The sequence below is a fragment of the Triturus cristatus genome, chromosome 3_2 (genome assembly GCF_964204655.1).
Source record: "Triturus cristatus chromosome 3_2, aTriCri1.1, whole genome shotgun sequence".
Taxonomy (NCBI): Eukaryota; Metazoa; Chordata; class Amphibia; order Caudata; family Salamandridae; genus Triturus; species Triturus cristatus.
The window spans coordinates 1,140,052,087-1,140,071,872 of record NC_140584.1 but is presented as its reverse complement, the minus strand read 5'-3'; the positions used below and the strand labels follow the sequence as shown (position 1 = coordinate 1,140,071,872).

The following is a 19,786-nucleotide window of genomic DNA, read 5'->3' as shown; positions in this document are numbered from 1 at the left end:
TCACGTTGGGCTGAGCTACGTCTGTCGTCTGTCTCCAGTGGACTCCCTGGAGCTTGCCTCTCGCCTGATCTGCCTGGTTGTGTGGGTGAAAGGCTTCCTTACCCTCTCCGCGATGACCCTGGGGTCGCCAGTTCTGTTGTTTCCCTTAGCTGGCCGGACGTAGGTTGCCCTCTTCTGGCGCGCTCTGTCACTCTGCTTCCGACTGCCGCGCCCTCATGCTCCCCCGTGTCATTTAGAGTGCCTCGGTGTGAGTCTTGGCCTAAGTTCGGCTGGGTCTTGTTCTCCCCGGGTGTTGCCCCCCTATGGGTTGTCCTGCCTCTTCTGGTGTGTCGTCTGGATCTGTCCCTCCGGGCCAAGGGCCTCTAGTGCTTGTGCGGGCCCCCCCCCCGCCCCGAGGCTCTCACCCTTCCGACGTGCTTGGCCACTCTATCCTTCGCTCCTCCGGCTCACTCGTGGCTTACCGGGGTGCTGGTGACTGCGCCAGACTCTCTGCTCCGTGTGTCGGCCTGTGGTGATGATGCACCTCTGCCACGCTCGGGTATTCCCAGGTCTCGGGTGTCTGGGTCCTGTACTCCTTCACTGGTCAGATCCCATCCTCGTCGCCATTTTGTAGGAAGCCTGGGTAGGTAGATCTATGACACTTACACCTCGTGGTGAATGTATTTAACTTTTATTATTCCAGAGCGCCGGGACGCATCTGCCGGCTAGCTCTCCTCACGGCTGACTGGCGCGAAGACGCGCCTCTTCCCAGCATGCACTGGGGCGCTCTCAAACACTAGAGCGCATCGCTACAGTCCCAAACGTGCGTTTTTGATCGTGCTTCACACTGAAATGCCTGCACGGATTTCTTGGGAAGTGAGAACAATGCAACACCTGTAGCAAGAGTTTGCTAGGCATAGACACACAATGCGCCCATCATTTAAGTCCCAAATACTGACAGACTGTAGTCCAAGGTGTGCAATTTATTCTAAAAGAGCGAGACCAGGAATGGGGGATGGAGATATATATATATATATATATTCACTGAAAAAACCATAGGTTTCACACATGTTATAGTTAGCGGAAATTTTACTGATAAAAAACCAGTGAAATTCCCCCGTTATAGTTAGTGCAGGCAACTATAACTCACGCGACCGCAATCCTCTGCTGATGCTAATACTGTATTTAGACACTTATATGCCCATGTCTTCTTCCATACATTTTTAGCTATACATATATTACAAATATTTTTTTTTCATAAAGACACATATGTCATCAGCAGAAGATTGCGGTCGCGTGAGTTATAGTTGCCTGCACTAACTATAACGGGGGAATTTCACTGGTTTTTTATCAGTAAAATTTCCGCTAACTATAACATGTGTGAAACCTATGGTTTTTTCAGTGAATTTGCAAGGTTTTTTAAATGCTAATTCCTAACTATAACGTGTGTGAAACCTATGGTTTTTTCAGTGAATTTGTACGGTTTTTTAAATGCTAAGTTACTTTACGCCATTCGAGGCGTGCGCGCCCACTTAACGCAGTTCGTTCCGTGCACGGTTTTTATCAACTTTAATAAGCCCTGTACATTTGGTGCCCTTCGGCCACCAAAAGCACAGGGGGTGGGGTCAATGTGGATAGTGTTTTTTTTATTTCAATTTTATAATTACATGTTGCCAAAATTTAGTTTTTTTTACCGAATAATAAGCCCTGTACATTTGGTGTCCTTCGGCCACCAAAAGCGCAGGGGGTGGGGTAAGTGTGGATAGTGTTTTTTTTATTTTTATTTTTTTACCGTACGCTTACGGTAAGCGTACGGTAAGCGTACCCCGCGAAATTGCCGAAAAAAAAATAAAACCGCTTTTGCTCTTGGGGGATGTTTGTGGACTCCCTCAACATGACTATGTGGGAGGGAGTTGTCAAAACAGCCCCGTAACATGTTTTTGGCCATCATGTTTGATAAACAACACTCAGTGCGAGAGACAAAATGGCGGCCGCCGCTTCCTGGTTTCGGCCGATTCGAATGTTTACTAAGATCTAAGAGCCAATCAGAATTGCGCTCGCGCACGCCACCGTACGCTTACCGTAAGCGTACGGTAAGCGTACCGTAAGCGGGCTCAGATATATATATTGATTTAAAGGCTATTTTCTCAGAATCTACTGAACAGATTTACACCAAACCTACAAAAGGCACTTCCTTGACCTAGGGACTACCTCTCTGCCAAATTTTGAGTAATTCTGTTCAGCCGTTCGGGCTGTAGCTCGTTCTAAAGGTCCTATGGAAAAATGCATGGGAAAAACGCGTTTTGGGACCCCCCTTTTATCTCAGCCCCCGCTTGACGGATCCCCCCGAGACTTTCAGGGTAGGAGCGGAGCGTAGCGCCACACCTATTTTGAGAAATTCGCGAGGATTCGTCGACCGGCGCCAAAGTTATTCAAAATAGAATGTTGAGGTTTTCCTATGGAAACGTGGTCCTAACTATAACTACCTACTGGCGACCGCCAGTAGGTAATATATATATATATATATATATATCCCCTACTGGCGGTCGCCAGTAGGTAGTTATAGTTAGGACCTATTTTCCATAGGAAATCCGCAACATTCTATTCCCAATAAGTCTGGCGGCGGTTGATGAATCTTCGCGAAATTTTCCAAACTTTTGGCCAGCTCCGGTCCGCTCCTATCCTGAAAGTTTCGTGGTGATTCGTCAAGCGGGGGCCGAGAAAAAAGGGGGGATCCCAAAACGCGTTTTCCCCATGCAATTTCCCATAGGACCTGTTGACGCAGCTACAGCCCTAACTACTGAACGGAATTACACCAAATTTGGCAAAGAGGTAGTCTTCAGTTCAGACTCGTGCCTTTTGCATAAATGGTGTAAATCCGTTCAGTAGTTCCTGAGAAAATTAGACTAAAAAAGATAGATATATCTATGGCCTCGGAGGATCTGCGCACCCTAAGCGCACCCTCCCCAAACCAAGCGCGCACCATCCCGATCACGGGCCCTTTTTTTTTCTTCAAAACGGCGAAATGCGCGCACGGTGCGCGGTTCCTAACGCATTGGGTGCGCGGATCCCCAAAAAATGGGAAAAAAAATAATAATAACGTTTTGAAAATATAGTTTAAAAAAATATAAAAATATATTTTAAAACATTAACGATTTTTTTTTAAAAAAAAGCCATTTTGTGCCTCGGTAGAAGCGAGGCTGATCAAGTAAGGGAAATAAGTGTGTGAAAGATGTAAAGGGGGCAGGGTAGAAATACTCTGACCCTCTAGTGTTGCTTAGGGGGTCCCAGAAGGACCCCCGGGGCCCCCTTTTTTTTAAACGGCGAAATGCGCGCACGGTGCGCGGTTCCTAACACGTTGGGTGTGCAGATCCCAAAAAAATGGGGAAAAAAATAAAAAATAACGTTTTGAAAATATAGTTTAAAAATTATTTAAAAAAATATAAAAATATATTTTAAAACATTAACTTTTTTTTTAAAACCAATAAAAACAAAAAATATGTTTTAATTTTTAAAATAATTAATTGAAAAATAAGTTAAAAAAAGGTGATAAAAAAGTATTTAAAAAAACATAATTAAAGGAATTGACACACTGAAATTGAAAATTTAGAAATTCAAAGAAAATCATTAAACATCATAGCTTTAGAGATAAATTATAGATAGGAATTAGCATTTAAAAAACCTTTGAAATTCACTGAAAAAAACCATAAGTTTCAGGGGTGTTATAGTTAGCTGGACATTTCCCTCGTACAAAACCCTAGAAATTCCCCCGTAATAGTTAGTTCAGCTACCTATAGCTCGCACGCCCCTGCAATGCACTGCTGATGACGTCACATATTACATCACTCATGACATGGTCAGTGACATCACTGATGACATCTCAAATGACATCACTGATGACATCATCCAGTGAGTCTGTGTTTCTGTAGAGTTTTAATATGTTTAATATATATAGGGTAAGACCTATGGAAGAATGAGCTGAGGCCACGTAAGATTTGAGGTGCCATGTTTTGGATGAGCTGAAGCCTTGGAACAACCAATTCTGGAAGGAGCAGCTGAAGGGCATTGCCGTAATCCAGACACGAAGAGATTGCTATCTGGATTATCATATTTGCCCTTAGGATGGAGAAAAGAAACTATTTTCGTAAGCATTTTAAGAAGAAAACAAGTCAACCCCATTTTCACGAGCTGGGGAAGGACCATCAAAGAATGCTTCTCGGTTCCGAACTATGGAGGAAGGAAAAGGGAGGCAGTGTGGTTCCTAGAATCAGAGAGCTCACAGGAGCCCAGATAGTGCGAGACCACCTAAGAGTAGCCCCTCCGCATCATCTACTTGGTCAATCTGTCAATCTGGATGAGAAGTTTAGTGTCTGCTGCAAAGAAAGTGAACCTATGTGATATATTAAGGGCTGGCTCAGAGCATTAAAAAGTATAAGGGTTTGAGATGATCTTCGGAATGACACTGCTTGAACACATTCAGAAAAGCCTTGAACCAGTGTCTTGGACCCAACATACATTGCACAGAATCTACACATCAGCCTGGGGCGGTCAAAAGTGTGGAAAGCAGTTTTTCCACCTCTTAGCCTGGAGAGAAAGAAGTGAGATCATGCAGAAATTTTGAAGATATGTCAGATACGAACAGGCTTTTTCAAATCTCACTTAAGTATACGAGAAACCAAAGTGTTATAAACATAGATGTGCATATTTTGACAACATGAGGTAAGATTTGGGAGACCTTACATACCTAACAACGATGACAAGGTTCTGTGGGACAGCTTTATAGTGTGAAAATTCCTACTAATCTCTTGAATAACAACTTTACAAACTGCCTTAGCAGGACTTGAATTCAAGAAGGCATGTTCATCATAACAACAGTCCAGGTGAAAAAAGTGGGCTTTTTAAAGGCACTGAGCTTTTAACACTATTCAGCTTTACGATCTGCATCCTAATTACTGAGCACGAGTTCCACTTGCTTACAGTAGGTTTACATTTATGCTAATTCCAGGGAAAGCCAGAGTGAAGAGGTAAACTGTTAAAGATATCCCTAGGACATTCAAATGAGATTGTGTTTTTCTAAAGTCTACTGCCAAAAAATTAGACCAAGGTCTATAAGAAGAGACTACACCCAGTTGCATCAGTGGTATCTGAAATGAGAGGCTACAGATTTAGAATGGTGAAGAAGTCTAGTAAACTGTTCATCTGGGTGATCTTAGAACGTTCGGCGCAGATATTAAAGTCCTGAAACTCACACAAGGGGGACAGTGCACCAAACAATAAGACTCTCACTCTGCTATTTTGTGCTTCAAATAAATAAACTCACACTCAATGAGTTAGACAGAACTCCAAGACATCGGGCTTGCATCCAACGAGCTAGACTATGCATCAAATTGTGAACTCAAATCCAACGAGACCACGGCCATGGTGTGGAAACTGACACGGATTAGTGAGACTGTGTACCAAGGTGTTGCACATCTAAATGGTTACTTCACTCACTAGACCATCTCACATTGATATGAGACCGTCAATAAAGTTCCCTTCATCAGCTCCACACAAGAGTACAACCTAATCCGAATTAATGTAATAATTATTTTGTCACATTTCAAAGCTACTAATTGTATAAATGGATATATCTATTTGAATGTACTCATAGTACTGTCTTGCATGCAATGTATTATGGGTAGGGAGGATTTACCATATCTTCTGCAGGGTGCAGTACCATATGTGACCAAAAGAGGTCCGTAGTGCTGGCGCCTTGTTCACTAGGGACCTCTAGGAGCACCTTGCGGAACTGCACCTAAACATGCAGTGCTGGTGCCCTGCTCACTAGGGACCTCTAGGAGCAGTTTGTGGTACTGCACGGAGACATGCAGTGCTGGTGCCGTGCTCACTAGAGACCTCTAAGAGCAGCTTCCGGTACTGCACCGAGACATGCACTGCTGGTGCCATGATCACTAGGGACTTCTAGGAGCGGTTTGTGGTACTGCACGGAGACATGCAGTGCTGGTGCCTTGCTCACTAGGGACCTCTAAGAGCAGCTTCGGTATTGCACCGAGACATGCACTGCTGGTGCCATGCTCACTAGGGACTTCTAGGAGCAGCTTGTGGTACTGCACCGAGACATGCAGTGCTGGTGCCTTGCTCACTAGGGACCTCTAAGAGCAGCTTCCGGTACTGCACAGAGACATGCACTGCTGGTGCCATGCTCACTAGGGACTTCTAGGAGCAGCTTCCGGTACTGCACCGAGACATGCAGTGCTGGTGCCATGCTCATTAGGGACCTCTAGGAGCAGCTTGCGGTACTGCACCGAGACATGCACTGCTGGTGCCATGCTCACTAGGAGAAGCTTGTGGTACTACACTGAGACATACAATGCCGGTTACTGGCTCACTACGCAAACATTTGCAATGCCCTAGGTCTTGCATTACTGAAAGTATGAGCTATTGGCATTGCGTTATTATTTGCAACGCCAATACCTCAAAATATCAGTAATGCGAGACCTATTCCATTGCAAATGCTTGTTCTCCTTTGTGTTCACCTTTGGTGTACGGTCCTTTGTTTAGTGCCTAATTGTCTTTGGTCTATGTTCAACAGCAACCTTCATTGTGGTATAGTCCTTCCAGCTAATGATTCTTGCAGATTTCGCTTCACACAACATAGGAATTTGGGGCACTCTAAATGGTTGTAGACACAAACCACTTACAGTGTCTGGAAAACTGCATTGTGTTCCACAACAGAAAGCCCTGCATTAATATTACAAAATTACTTATCTCATCTTAGGAGTTAAATTAATCTTGGAACTCCTGAAAATATATCAGTCCCCTGGGGTAGGCCTATCTAACTGTTTTATTACACTTTTTATCCACTTTAACAAATATATTTTTCACAGCTTAACCGTGATCAAATAATTTACACAAATGCAGGCGTCCTACGAGATCTCGCCAAAGTTTGACTAAATCACAAAATGGCTGGTATCTTTACAATCCTACATGAAGGCTTGCACTTAACCACGTGTGGTCAATAATTTATATCATCTTGCAACAGACATTTATGAATGACCTGCCTTGCTGTCCACAGAAGGAGATTTCATGCTTTTGGTGATTACTTTACAGGAACAGCCATAATATTTAGCTTTGTTCAGTGATACAATTGTCTGTATGCAAAAGTCTCCCTTTTTGTATGAGGAGCACCAAGACGCAAGAAGCCACCTGCTGCCACCTCTTCTTTTAGCTTTGTCCCGCCCTGGGCTTTCATTAGTTAAAGTGCTGCCAGGACATGCACACACTAAAGTATACAAAAAAGTGACGGATGGAATGCTTGAATTCATCTCAGCCACTGGTAATTCCTTGGAGCTGCATCCCAATCCCATCATTACACTGCATATCATGTGAAATTCAATTTGGATACATAGAAAAATAAATAGCCTGATGCATATGCTAGGTACACTTACCCATTAAAGTAGTTTATTCTAGCATATTACCCACTTTTTTAACCAATTAGCTAGGAGCAAGAATAAAATATATTTCGCCCACTAGTTGATTATTTTAATTCACTTCATTCCACTCCACACCACGACACTTGCACCACACATAATTTTGTTTAGTGCTCCTACGTAATCCGCAAGTTGCAGTACGCCTCAGTCCGTAGAGGACTGAGAGGACCCCAATGATGAAGCATGTCACCGTGGGGAAACCCTGGTGAGTGAGGGGACTCAAGAAAGGAAGTGTTCTGCCCCTTTCTTTTCCTTGGGTGTTTTTTCGGGAAACAAGTGCCTTCCTGACACCCCTAGGTTAGGTTCTTATAACCTGAAGGTTCAGGCTATTTATTTTTCTATGTATACAATTGGAGGGTGAACCTAACCGATTAAACCTCTCCTTCCCCCCTTTTTTGATATAAATTCAATTTGGACCCAGCCATATGCAAATCATTGATGACCCTGCTCCAATCGGAACAGTCTAGTGCACAAGAGTGTAGCAACAGCTGTCATGATGATATCCAAAAGTAATGCAGATCTTGAAAAACTCTTCAGAGTTTCATTACCTGCAGAGTAGTAACCAATAGTAACTATGGAGCTCTTTACACCAATCATCAATCATGATGCATCAACATGGCAGTAAGGGACAGAATCAGGTTTAAGATGTTGAGACTGGTGCTTGGGTTTTCACACAGTTCATGGTTACATATTTTGTCTAGAAGCATGCAGCTTCTGTAAGACTCAAAAATTTACTAGCAAATAGTGGCATGACCAAAGGAAACATTATTTCCCAGCAAACCAAAACACAAAGTATTTTGTAACTGGAGCTTTGAATGATGCAATAAAAAGGGATAAGAGACTACAGTTATTGGCAGAACCTCCCACTAAGGCAGCTGAAGGGTGCATTACAGAAGTGAAATCACAACTTCAAGGCAAATATCTCTGATAGAAATGCCTCATTTTTCTTCTGCAGGTTCTTCCTCAGATGGGACAGTGTAAAACTGTTACTGAAATTAAAGACGACTAAGTTATATGTCAAACAGGCATGCTCCGTAAAACTCATTCACAACACAATACATGTATTACTCGATTCTGCACAAAATAGGGAAACAAAAAGCTGTCATTTCAAGCCTCACCTGAAACAACCTCTGGAATTGAGGGTTGGGGATTTTGCTGGGCTTGAATAAGTCTTCAACAGATTCGCCATCATCTTGTACTAGGCTCATGGAATCAATCAGAGAGTCGACTGCAGAGAGCTGCTCCTCTACGGAACAAAACAGCAACACGCAGGAATTTATATTTGAACCACTGGCGAGGAATGGCTCTCCTGTTTTACCAGATACCCTTGGTGTCCTCAAATGTATCCCCGCAAAAGTACTCTTTCTTTTTTGCCCCAATAGTCAAAATATCATAATTTATATGCATTTCATTATCAAATCTCTGCCTGCAGGTAATAAAATAAATTAAGAACCCCTGTATGATACTGGAAGCCAACCTGTGTTTCAACATATTTCAGAAAATAAGTACTTTCAAGGTGAATGCTGCACCAGGTAAAAGAGACCTGCTTTTTCTATCTTGAAGATTTAAAAACACATTTCACCATTTATTGGCCCAGAGGACAGAATCTGGGGGCAAATTTAGGCTCAGCTTAGAAAACAGTGCATACCTCGGGCCAAGTGAAAAAGAATGATCCTTTTCACAGCTTTTGAGTAGGCCAGGGCACATTTAAATTCTGGCCTATGTGAAACAGCGCGCGATTCTGCACTGGTTACCAGCAGTCAAAGGATCTTGTTCAATCTCTTATGTGAATTATACAAAGGATCTTCTATTGATCTTACATCATCACAACTTACTGGAAAACAAACTTCGGCTTAGTGTCCCAAAAAAAGAGACCTCCAAGATCCAGGGCCAATTGCATTACATAGGCCCAAACGTTCGATTGTGCTTTTCGAGGGCAGGTAGCCATGAACTGACATCTATTGCTGAAAGTTTGGATAATATATGTGTATGAATGGCTGGTCAGTAAAGTCTTGTTTTCTAACTTTTTTTAGCACCAGCCCATTTCCTTTTCTTCTTTACTGTGATGTGGTCTAACTATTACGTTTCTCTGTTCATTAAATTGAATCTGCAGTGCCAAGACCAAATGCCATGCCTGCATTTGAAAAGTACCATCAACACAACACTTCGAAAAGTTCACTGCATATATACTTTATTGGCTCAATCGTAGTACAGAATGAATCCTAAAACCTTTATACTTCATAGTGGTTTGATGCAAACTTTTGCTGTAGATACATCTGGTGGGTATGTATTTTGGCATATACAAGAATCACCATCCACCAGTATGGGGGTGACAGCAAGTCCGGATACATAAAATGCTTTTAATTTTAAACATCCTCACTCTTCAATCTTGTCTCATGAAACTCTAGCAGGGAACACCTAACATTCTGAAGTTGACGCCCTTAAAATAGAATTCCCCTTCATCGCATCCAAATGTAAATGAAACATATTTGATCTAACACTTCCTGTTGATCTTGGGTTAGAAAATGACTACCTAACTTGTCAATTTTCATCAGCAATCATTTAGGAGAATACAACTCCTATCTCCCAAACAACTGACATCAGCTCAGGTCCTAATCATTGTACTCTTAGGCTTGGGCAATGCCATTATGACTGACACCCCTCAATCCTCTAATAACCCTCTTATGGCCGTTTTTCACTCCACTACCGTATTTAATCCATAGCAAAATGTGCTGCCTCCTCCTAATCCAGAGAGACTTACACTGGTGAGCCTTTGCTGCTTGGGTAATTTTAAAATCTGGTTCCTCAGGTACTAATAAAAGGCAAAGATGGGAAACCAGAGGGAAGCAAAGCAAGTGTAGGTCCTTTTATTTATCAATGAATAACAAAACGAGTCAAAAGAAGGGGAGAGCAGCGTACCCTGCACCAGGGCGGTTCACTTTCGGCATCCAAAATACCTCCTCTGGACTTAGCTCGGGTGTAGGCTGGTATACACAGGAGTGGACAGTTTTATCATAGGATGAACACTGTGTGGGCCTTTTTGTGGAACAATGCAGACAAAGGGAATAGACCGCATGTTTATACGCATGTGCCATTTGCAGCTCTTTCATCTCATCACTGGGCCACCATGAGTAAGATGGAGTGCAATAATATATAAGGATATATGTTTTATTATGTTCACCTCACTCCTATTGGTTCTTTTCAGGAGAAATGAATGAGCACCGGAGTACCAGCTCTGGAAATCACATATAATAGAGATTTTCATAACAATTGTTAATTTGATAGTGTTTCCTGGCCGGGGTCAAAATATAGCTTTGTCAGGTGAAGTCTTCTGAATGTACAATTGTAATCAGTTGTCAGACAGCCTTCTTTTTAATTATTAAAATTGCACCGGATGCAAGAGTTATGCTATATTATCACTCAGGAGGGGATCCTGGCGCTCTAATCACTTGTAACATCAAATCGATACAGTCACCCATTTATGTCACTAGCCACTTATGGAAACGAGAGGCCTGTAATTCACCCTAAAAAGATGTGAGTCTCACGTGGAATCTGGTCTAGTAATCCCACAGCTCTCTTTAGGATCGTTAGCGATCATGCACAGAATTAATGTCTCCGAAAAGGATACAATCTCAATCTGTTAACACTTGTGCATATATCCACGCGGTGAAGCGGTGGCTCTCGCTTGACCATCCCACCTTGCGGTAACAGAACTCATTTTGTCAGTCTAATGGTTTGGATGTGAAATTTGAACAGGATCACCTCTTCTGGAGGGCAATAATAGGAATCTGAGAGAAGGAATATGCTACTTACCAGTATGCATCTGTTCTTGGCATGTAGAGCTGCAGAGTTATACACTTAGCATAGGTCGCCATCTGGTGTTGGGCCCGGATGTTTGCAGTTTGTTTTTCTTCTTGGACCGTCTTTGGAAGTCACGAGTTTGGTGACTCCTCCTTCGGTCCGTACTGCGCATGGGCTTCGGCTCCATCCTCAGATTGTTTTTCGCCAACAGGGAAATGATGGAGCGTAGTAATAACAGTGAGAAACCCATGTGTGTTGTATCTAAATAAGATGGACTGGAACGGATACAGGTAGCCGGGGAGGCGGGTGGGCGTGTACAACTCTGCAGCTCTACATGCCAAGAACAGATGCATACTGGTAAGTAGCATATTCCGTTCGAGGCATATGAGCTGCAGATTGTACACTTAGCATAGATTATATAGCAGTACCCAACCTTAGCGGCGACCACCGGTATCCGTTGCAGCTGTTTGAAAGAGTGTTTTTAGTACAGCCTGGCCCACCCTAGCTTGCTGCTGGGAATGCACATCTACACAGTAGTGTTTTGTGAATGTGTGCGGTGTAGACCATGTGGCTGCCTTGCATATGTCATCTAAGGGTATATTCCCTAGAAAGGCCATAGAAGCCCCTAACTTTCTTGTAGAGTGGGCTTTAGGGGGAACAGATAATGTTCTCTTTGCCTTCTGATAGCAAATTTGTATGCATTTTACAATCCACCTAGCTATCCCTGATTTTGAGATGGGGTTGCCTTTATGTGGTGGAGAAAAGGAAACGAACAACTGTTTGGTCTTCCTGAAGGGTTGCGTTCTTTGTATGTAATATAGCAACGCTCTTTTCACATCTAGTGTGTGTAAGGCCCTTTCCGCAACAGATTGGGGTTGCGAAAAGAAGACAGGTAATTCCACTGATTGATTGAGGTGGAAGGGGGTAATGACTTTGGGCAGGAACTTCGGATTAGTTCGAAGTATGACCTTGCTGTGATGCATTTGTATGTAAGGTTCCTGTATGGTGAACGCTTGTATTTCACCAACCCTTCTAAGGGAAGTGATAGCTACAAGGAAAGCTGTTTTCCAGGTGAGAAATTGTAGCTCACATTTGTGCATTGGTTCGAAGGGCGGACCCATTAGTCGTGTAAGGACCAAATTTAGATTCCATACAGGGGAGGGTGGTGCCCTGGGAGGAATTACTCGTTTAAGGCCTTCCATGAAGGCTTTAATAGCGGGCACTCTGAAGAGTGACAAATGCTGTCTGTTTTGTAGATAGGCAGCGATCGCTGCTAGGTGTAGGCGTATGGATGAATACGCCAGGTTACACCTGTGAAGATGGAGCAGATAGCATATGATGTGTTGTATGGATGCATCTAGAGGGTTGATTGTATTGTTACGGCAGTACATTACAAATCTTTTCCACTTTGCGGCATAGCATGCTCTAGTGGTAGGACGTCTGGCTTCCATGATGATGTTCATGCAATCAGGGGGAAGGTTAAGGTACCCGAATTCTAAGATTTCAGGAGCCAGATCGCCAGGTTGAGCTGAGCTGGGTCCGGGTGCCTGATTTCTCCATGGTTCTGGGTTAGGAGGCATGGGGAAAGGTGCAGTTTTTGATGTGGTACCACTGATAGTTGTAGTAGCGTGGTGTACCACGGCTGTCTGGCCCACGTCGGAGCTACCAGAATGAGTGTGAGGGAGTGCTGTTGTAGTTTCCTGACCACTAATGGAATTAGTGGGAGAGGTGGAAAAGCGTATGCAAATCTGCCTGACCAGTTCATCCATATCGCATTGCCCTTGGACAATGGGTGTGGGTATCTGGCGGCGAAGCTTGGGCATTTTTTGTTTTCGTGGGTGGCGAAGAGGTCTATTTGAGGATGCCCCCACTGTCGGAAGAATGGGTGAAGAACTTGTGGATGCAGTTCCCATTCGTGTAGTTGTTGAGTCTGTCTGCTGAGCAGATCTGCTATGGTGTTTTGTACGCCTGGAACATGTTGTGCCAGGAGAAAAATGTTTTGGGGAATTGCCCATCTCCATATGCTCTGGGCTAAGCGGGAGAGCTGGGGAGAGTGTGTCCCCCCCTGTTTCTGTATATAATACATCGCAGTCATGTTGTCTGTGCGAATGAGGACTGCTTTGCCTGAAATCTGCTTTTGGAAAGATTTTAGGGCTAGAAAGATCGCCAAAAGCTCCAGATGGTTGATGTGGAGCGTTTTTTGCTGTGGCGTCCATAGACCTTGCATTGTGAGGTGTAAGAGGTGCGCTCCCCAGCCGGAGAGCGATGCGTCCGCTGTTAGAGTCACTTGGGGAACCGGGTCCAGGAACGGCCGTCCCTTGGAAAGGTTTGTGGTGTTCCACCACTGCAGAGAGTGATGTGTGCGGCCGTCCACCAACACCAGATCCGTCAGCTGACCCTGGGCCTGGTTCCACTGTTGTGCTAGGCACTCCTGAAGTGGACGCATGTGGAGTCTTGCATGGGGCACTATGAAGATGCAAGACGCCATCATCCCTATGAGCTTCATAAACACTCTTGCTGGTAGAGAGTGTTGAGGAAGGAATATTTTGCGTAAGGCTAGAATGCTTGTGATTCTGGCTGAGTTTGGATAGGCAATACCTTTTGAGGTGTCTATGGTGGCCCCGAGATATTGCTTTGTGTGAGATGGTATGAGGTGGGACTTTTGGTAGTTCACCGTGAAGCCTAGCTGATGAAGCAGTTGGATGGTGCTGTTTGTATGTTGCACGCATTGGTGGTAGGACGCGGCTTTTATGAGCCAGTCGTCTAAGTAAGGGAAGACGTGAACATGTTGACGTCTGAGGTGTGCTGCTACTACTGCTAGGCATTTGGTAAACACCCGTGGTGCAGTGGTGACCCCGAAGGGGAGAACCTTGAATTGGTAATGTTGCCCGTCCACCACGAACCTGAGGTATTTTCTGTGAGAGGGGTGTATTGGAATGTGAAAGTACGCGTCTTTCAGATCCAGTGTTGTGAGAAAGTCTCCCTGGCAGAGGAGTGGGAGGACTTGTTGTAAGGTGACCATGTGAAAGTGGTCTGAATGTATGTAGGCATTTAGAGGCCGGAGATCCAGAATGGGTCTGAGGGTCTCGTCTTTCTTTGGGATTAAGAAATATAGGGAGTAGACCCCTAGATTTCGTTGATTGCCGGGTACCTGCTCTATGGCGTGTTTCTGGAGGAGCGAGAGTACCTCTTGTTTGAGCAGTGTGGAATGCTCTTGGGACATTGGACGGTGCCTTGGTGGGATATTGGGTGGGGTAGATGTTAGCTCGAGGCAGTACCCTGACCGAATGATTTGGGTCACCCATTTGTCCGATGTTATGGACTCCCATACGTGGATAAAATCTTGTAGTCTGCCCCCGACCGGAGTGGAATGGTCTGGGGGGAGCGAAGGGGAGTCATTGTGCGGGTGGGGTGGCAGAACGGGTATTGTTGGTTTTGCCCCTGCCCTTATTGTTGTTGCCTCTGTAACCACCTCTTTGGTTGCCCTTTGAAAAGGTATTTTGAGGAGGGGATTTGTAGGAGGTAGAGGCATTATCGGTGGAGGAGCCTCTACCTGTGCCACGAAAGGACGAGCGTCGAAAGGAACGCTTAGAGGCTTGGGTCTGGAGCGCTCCCATAGACTTCGCTGTGTCTGTATCTTTCTTCATTTTTTCGAGCGCTTCGTCTACCTTTGGGCCAAAGAGTGTTTGCTGGTCAAAGGTGTGATTAAGTATTGATGTCTGGACCTCAGGCTTGAACCCTGATATCCTGAGCCAGGCATGGCGGCGAAGCAGGACACTGGTGTTTATGGCTCTAGAAGCAGTGTCTGCTGCATCGAGGGCACACTTAATGGAGGTGTTTGTGATTAGTTTGCCCTCCTGTATCAGGTCATGAGCTTGGCGTTTGTATTTCTCTGGAAGGTGCTGCATAAGAGCCTCTAATTCATCATAGTGTGCTCTATCATATCGCGCAAGCAGTGCTTGTGTATTTGCAATGCGCCACATGTTTGCAGCCTGGTAGGCGGTGCGTTTACCAGACGCGTCCAGAAGTTTAGATTCCTTGTCTGGTGGTGGGGCATCTCCTGAGGATTGGGAGTTAGCCCGCTTTCTAGCTGTGGAGACAACTAGGGAATCTAGAGGAGCAGGGCCCTTGATGTATGCAGGGTCTGTGGGTGCCGCCTTGTACTTCTTCTCTATTCTAGGGTTTAGTACTCTGGCTCTGACAGGGTCTTTGAATACCTCTGTAGCGTGCTTGGTGACACCCTTAAGCATGGGTAAAATAGCAGTGGAACGATCTTGTAAATCAAATGTATCCAGTAGGAAGTCTTCTTCCACTGGTTCCGTGTGCATGTCCACCCCATGGTAGTGTGCTGCTCTCTGCACTAAATGGTGAAACCCTAAAGAGTCCTCTGGAGGAGACGGCCTTGATGGGTATAGGTCGTCTTGAGGTACATTGGGTACATCAGGGTTATTATAATCCTCCCATGGATCTGGGGTCCCTGGTGGAGTGGGATCCATTGGGGCGTCCCCTGGGTCATTGTCCGGGTCCCCGTCATCCGGGTCTGGGGATGGGGCCGGATCGTAGTGAGGTAAAGGTGGAGGGGGTGGTGGTGGGAGGGGGGGTGGTGGTGGGAGGGGGGGTGGCAGTGGGGAGGGTACTCTAAGGGGAGAAGTAGCTGAGTCCCTCTTTTTGGGTGGAGGAGGAGGAGCCGGAGCCTCAAGGCGACGCTTCTTAGTAATCACAGTCAAAAGGCCAGTCTTTGGATCTCTGGACAAAGTCTTTTGTAAAGGGTCTGGTGTAAACAGAGCCAATGGCGCCGAGTCGTCTGTCGGCACCGGCGATTTCGGAACCGGAGGTTTCGATGTTCTGTGTACGCCCTGCTTTTTGGAGGTCTCCGTGTGTTTCGGCGTCGAATGCTGTTTCGGCGCCGGAGCGTCGGTGCCGACCGATTTCTGTTTGTGTTTGGTCGGCGCCGAGTGTCCAGGCTTCGGCACCGGTGGTTTCGGAGTCGAGCTGGATTTTGCAGGCTTCGGTGCCGAGTGGTGTTTATCGGCACCGGGCGTCGGCTGGCTCGATCCCGAGCTGCCGTGAGACTTTGAGTGCTTCGACACCGGGCCCGAAGGTGGGGTGATCGAGGCTTTGGTTTTGGTTTTGCCCAGGCCGGCAGGCGAGGGAGTAACCGGAGTCTCTTTGGTTTTCGGTGCGGGGCTGGGAGGGGGCATTGTACTCACGGCCCGCTGTCCTGGTGTTACGTCCTCCAGGTCGGAGTCGTCGGCCTCGGAAGCGCTGACGATGTCTTCTCCCAGTTCGGTGTGTGTCTGCCCCGAAGCTTCGGCGTCGTCTCCGAAGATGTCCGGTGGAACTGTCGAGGATGAGTGCGCCATGGTGCGTCGAGCCCTTCGATCTCGGATCGTTTTCTTCGATCGAAAAGACTTGCAGGCGGGGCAGTCTCGAGCCTCGTGTTCCGGAGAGAGGCAAAGGTTACACACCTGATGGAGGTCGGTGTGGGGAAATTTAGACCCACATTTTGGGCACTTTTTAAACGGAGTCCTTTCCATCGGCCGGGACCGGAGTCGCGGAGGGCCCGAAGGCCGGTGTCGATGTACGGGATGGAAAAAGTGCCGCTTCGAGAGATGAAGATGATGAAGGAACTCGAAGAATCGAGGATTTTCCGTCGAGGCTGGAACCGTAGAAGTTCGAAGCCGGAGTACGAAGTATCACATCCGAGCCCGATGGCGGAAAAAAACAATCTGAGGATGGAGCCGAAGCCCATGCGCAGTACGGACCGAAGGAGGAGTCACCAAACTCGTGACTTCCAAAGACGGTCCAAGAAGAAAAACAAACTGCAAACATCCGGGCCCAACACCAGATGGCGACCTATGCTAAGTGTACAATCTGCAGCTCATATGCCTCGAACATAGAAGTACCTTAAACAGTCTAAGGCAGTTTAAGGCCATCCACCTGAAAAATCCACCATATCTGGCAGGCCTCCCTAATAGGTCCCTCAGACAATGGGGTCTTTGGAGCAAAGACTCACTGCAGATGTAAACTTGGAAATTTAACCCAACCTAAACTAAAAAGCCATCTTTCACTGGCCTCGTTTCTAGACCTACCATCAACTATTCTCTTCTTTGGATTGCTTGGATGTTCATCCTAAATAATTCTAATAATTGCTGCTTACATGGCAAACCATCAAATAGCGACTGAAACTATCACACTACAGAAAACTGTTGACTAAAATAAACATAATACTTCATTTGAATACGCATTTCGCTTGTCTAATAAACAGTACGGCATGTGCTACAACTACTGAACATGAAGCACAAAATTAAAAAGCCCTACTAAAAGATGTTTAAATATACAATTAAATTCACATACACTGAAAATGTAGGAATTATGTTAAAAAAACCACCTAAAAGTACAGATTATCTGGAGAATTGTGCTCTCTGCGCTAAACAAAAGAACAGTGGAAATATGAGACTTGCTGTTCACAAAAGCACAGCAGGAATGTTAGTTTCACATTTTAGAGCTTATACATGTGCAGGGCATGCATGCAAATCCTGAAGAAACAGGATGTACTTTATCTTGGCCACTAGACTTGCACAGCACCAAACACAAAGTACTGCAAAGTATCCGCACGCGAGTCTGAGAGGCTTCCCCAAGCGTCATTATTTTAAGTTAATAAAATCACTTCTAACATCAAATCAATACCGTCACCCATTTATATCACTTGACAGTTATGGAGATGGGCACTGATTCACGGTAAGGTGGGGCTGAGCAGATCGATGGGGCTATCGTGCCCACCTATAGCTTCCCAACAACTAATATTCCCCATTACAATCACATATCAGAGCTACAGACCATCACACAAGACAGCAGAAAAAACACCAACTCACCTGTGGGAATGGCTTTCTTGTTGCTTTCTAGTGAAGCAAACATGTATTGTCTGATATCTTCCATGTATGGGAGCTGCGCATACACCAAGCACTAAAAAGGGGGGAGGACACAGAATAGGAATATAATAATTGTGAGGACGGAGACACCAAAATAGGAGTCACATTTGACATTTGTAAACTTTAGCATTTTTGTGAGCTTCAACATGGGACTGAAAATCTAAAGGAGGAGAGACGACAACTGAGGCGGATTGAACAAAGGTGGAAACAATATCCTTCAATCCTGACCTCTGCTGCCAAAGACTAAAATACAAAGCTAAATCTGAAAAGCTACAGCCAGCAACACGGTTATGCAAGAAACAGAACAACCAAACTACTGTCATATGGTTCCTATCAATTACGTAGTACTGTGTATCTGGGCAACATAAGCTTCAGAATATGGGAAGTGGGTTCGCACATACCATCAGAGAATGTTAGCCTGGTTCCCACCTAGCTCACAGTGCCCAATCTGAACCCCTAACCTTATCAGGGTACCAAATGGTCTCAGCAACCTCGAACCACACTTCCCAAGGAAAACGTGGAAACAGATCTACCCTTTCGTTGTTTACATTTGCACACTCAAGGTAATCACAAGAAAGATATGAATTGACTTTTCAAACATATATTGAAAGAATCGTATTCTTTTATGGAAAGAGTGTGCTACGACTACTAGGCTGAAGAAACAAAGCATTGTAACCAGCATTAAAAGAATAGTGAAAAAGATAAACAGACCAACTATTATAACATTACTATGTGATTATATGATTATACTCCTACCTAACATAACCTGTACTAACAAGAGCATAGTGGGTGTACCCTCTGCCAAATCCCTTGGGATAGCTTACCCCCCCCCCCCCACGCCCGAACCGAGTATAATTTATCAGGAAGCCGCTCTGTGCAGAACAGGATATTGTCCCTATCAAGATAGAGGTCAGTCAGCAGGACTGCTCTTCAGTCATTGTGTTGCGGTCCAGGACAATCCCAGAAGAACTGCTCCTCTGGAGAATGGGACGCAGAGCCTGTTTATACAATAAAAGCACTATTCTAATTGCACTGTGTCAAAGGAGTAGAGCGGATGCGATGGCTAGTCTGGAGCCAAAAACCTGTTTCCAACCGTACAATCAAATACAAGGGCATCACGTTCTATGTGCCTAGCTTTGTACAGAGTGTACAAATAACAGGATAATAATGCCATCTAAAAAATGAACTACACATATAATAATTTCTCAGTATATTATTGTGTAAGCACAAAGCATATAAAAAGTCACCATTGGAAAATGATGTCAAGCTAAAATGTGAAGCTAAAATGGAGAATGAGAGCAGCCCTGTTGTGCCCCACAACACTATACAATATTATCAAGTAACATATGAAACCCACGATCATTTCTACAAAAGAGAGAAGTAAAGAGATATCAGATTTGTTCAACGAAAAGATCAAAGAGAGAGAACTGTAAATAGCAACCAACCACAGCTAATTCATCAAGCATTCGGCTAATCCGAAGAGTTGATGCGGTATGAAACAAGTTCATATTAGTAAATGAGAGTGCGAGTGTAATGATTATTGCAAACACTGAATCAACCACACCCACGTCACAATAATTAAAG

General features: G+C 44.9%; 1 protein-coding gene across 2 annotated transcripts in view; it reads right to left on the bottom strand.

Annotated features, from left to right (window-relative positions):
- The window catches only part of XRCC5 (X-ray repair cross complementing 5), a 519,003-nt gene that overhangs the window by 326,976 nt on the left and 172,241 nt on the right, over positions 1–19,786 (bottom strand). For both annotated transcript variants that reach the window (XM_085649958.1, XM_085649959.1), the window contains exons 12-13: positions 18,146–18,236; positions 8,588–8,715 (exon numbers count right to left, since the gene is read on the bottom strand). In XM_085649958.1, the coding sequence (XP_085506084.1) occupies positions 8,588–8,715; positions 18,146–18,236 (219 nt within the window). The remainder of the gene's footprint in view (positions 1–8,587; positions 8,716–18,145; positions 18,237–19,786) is intronic.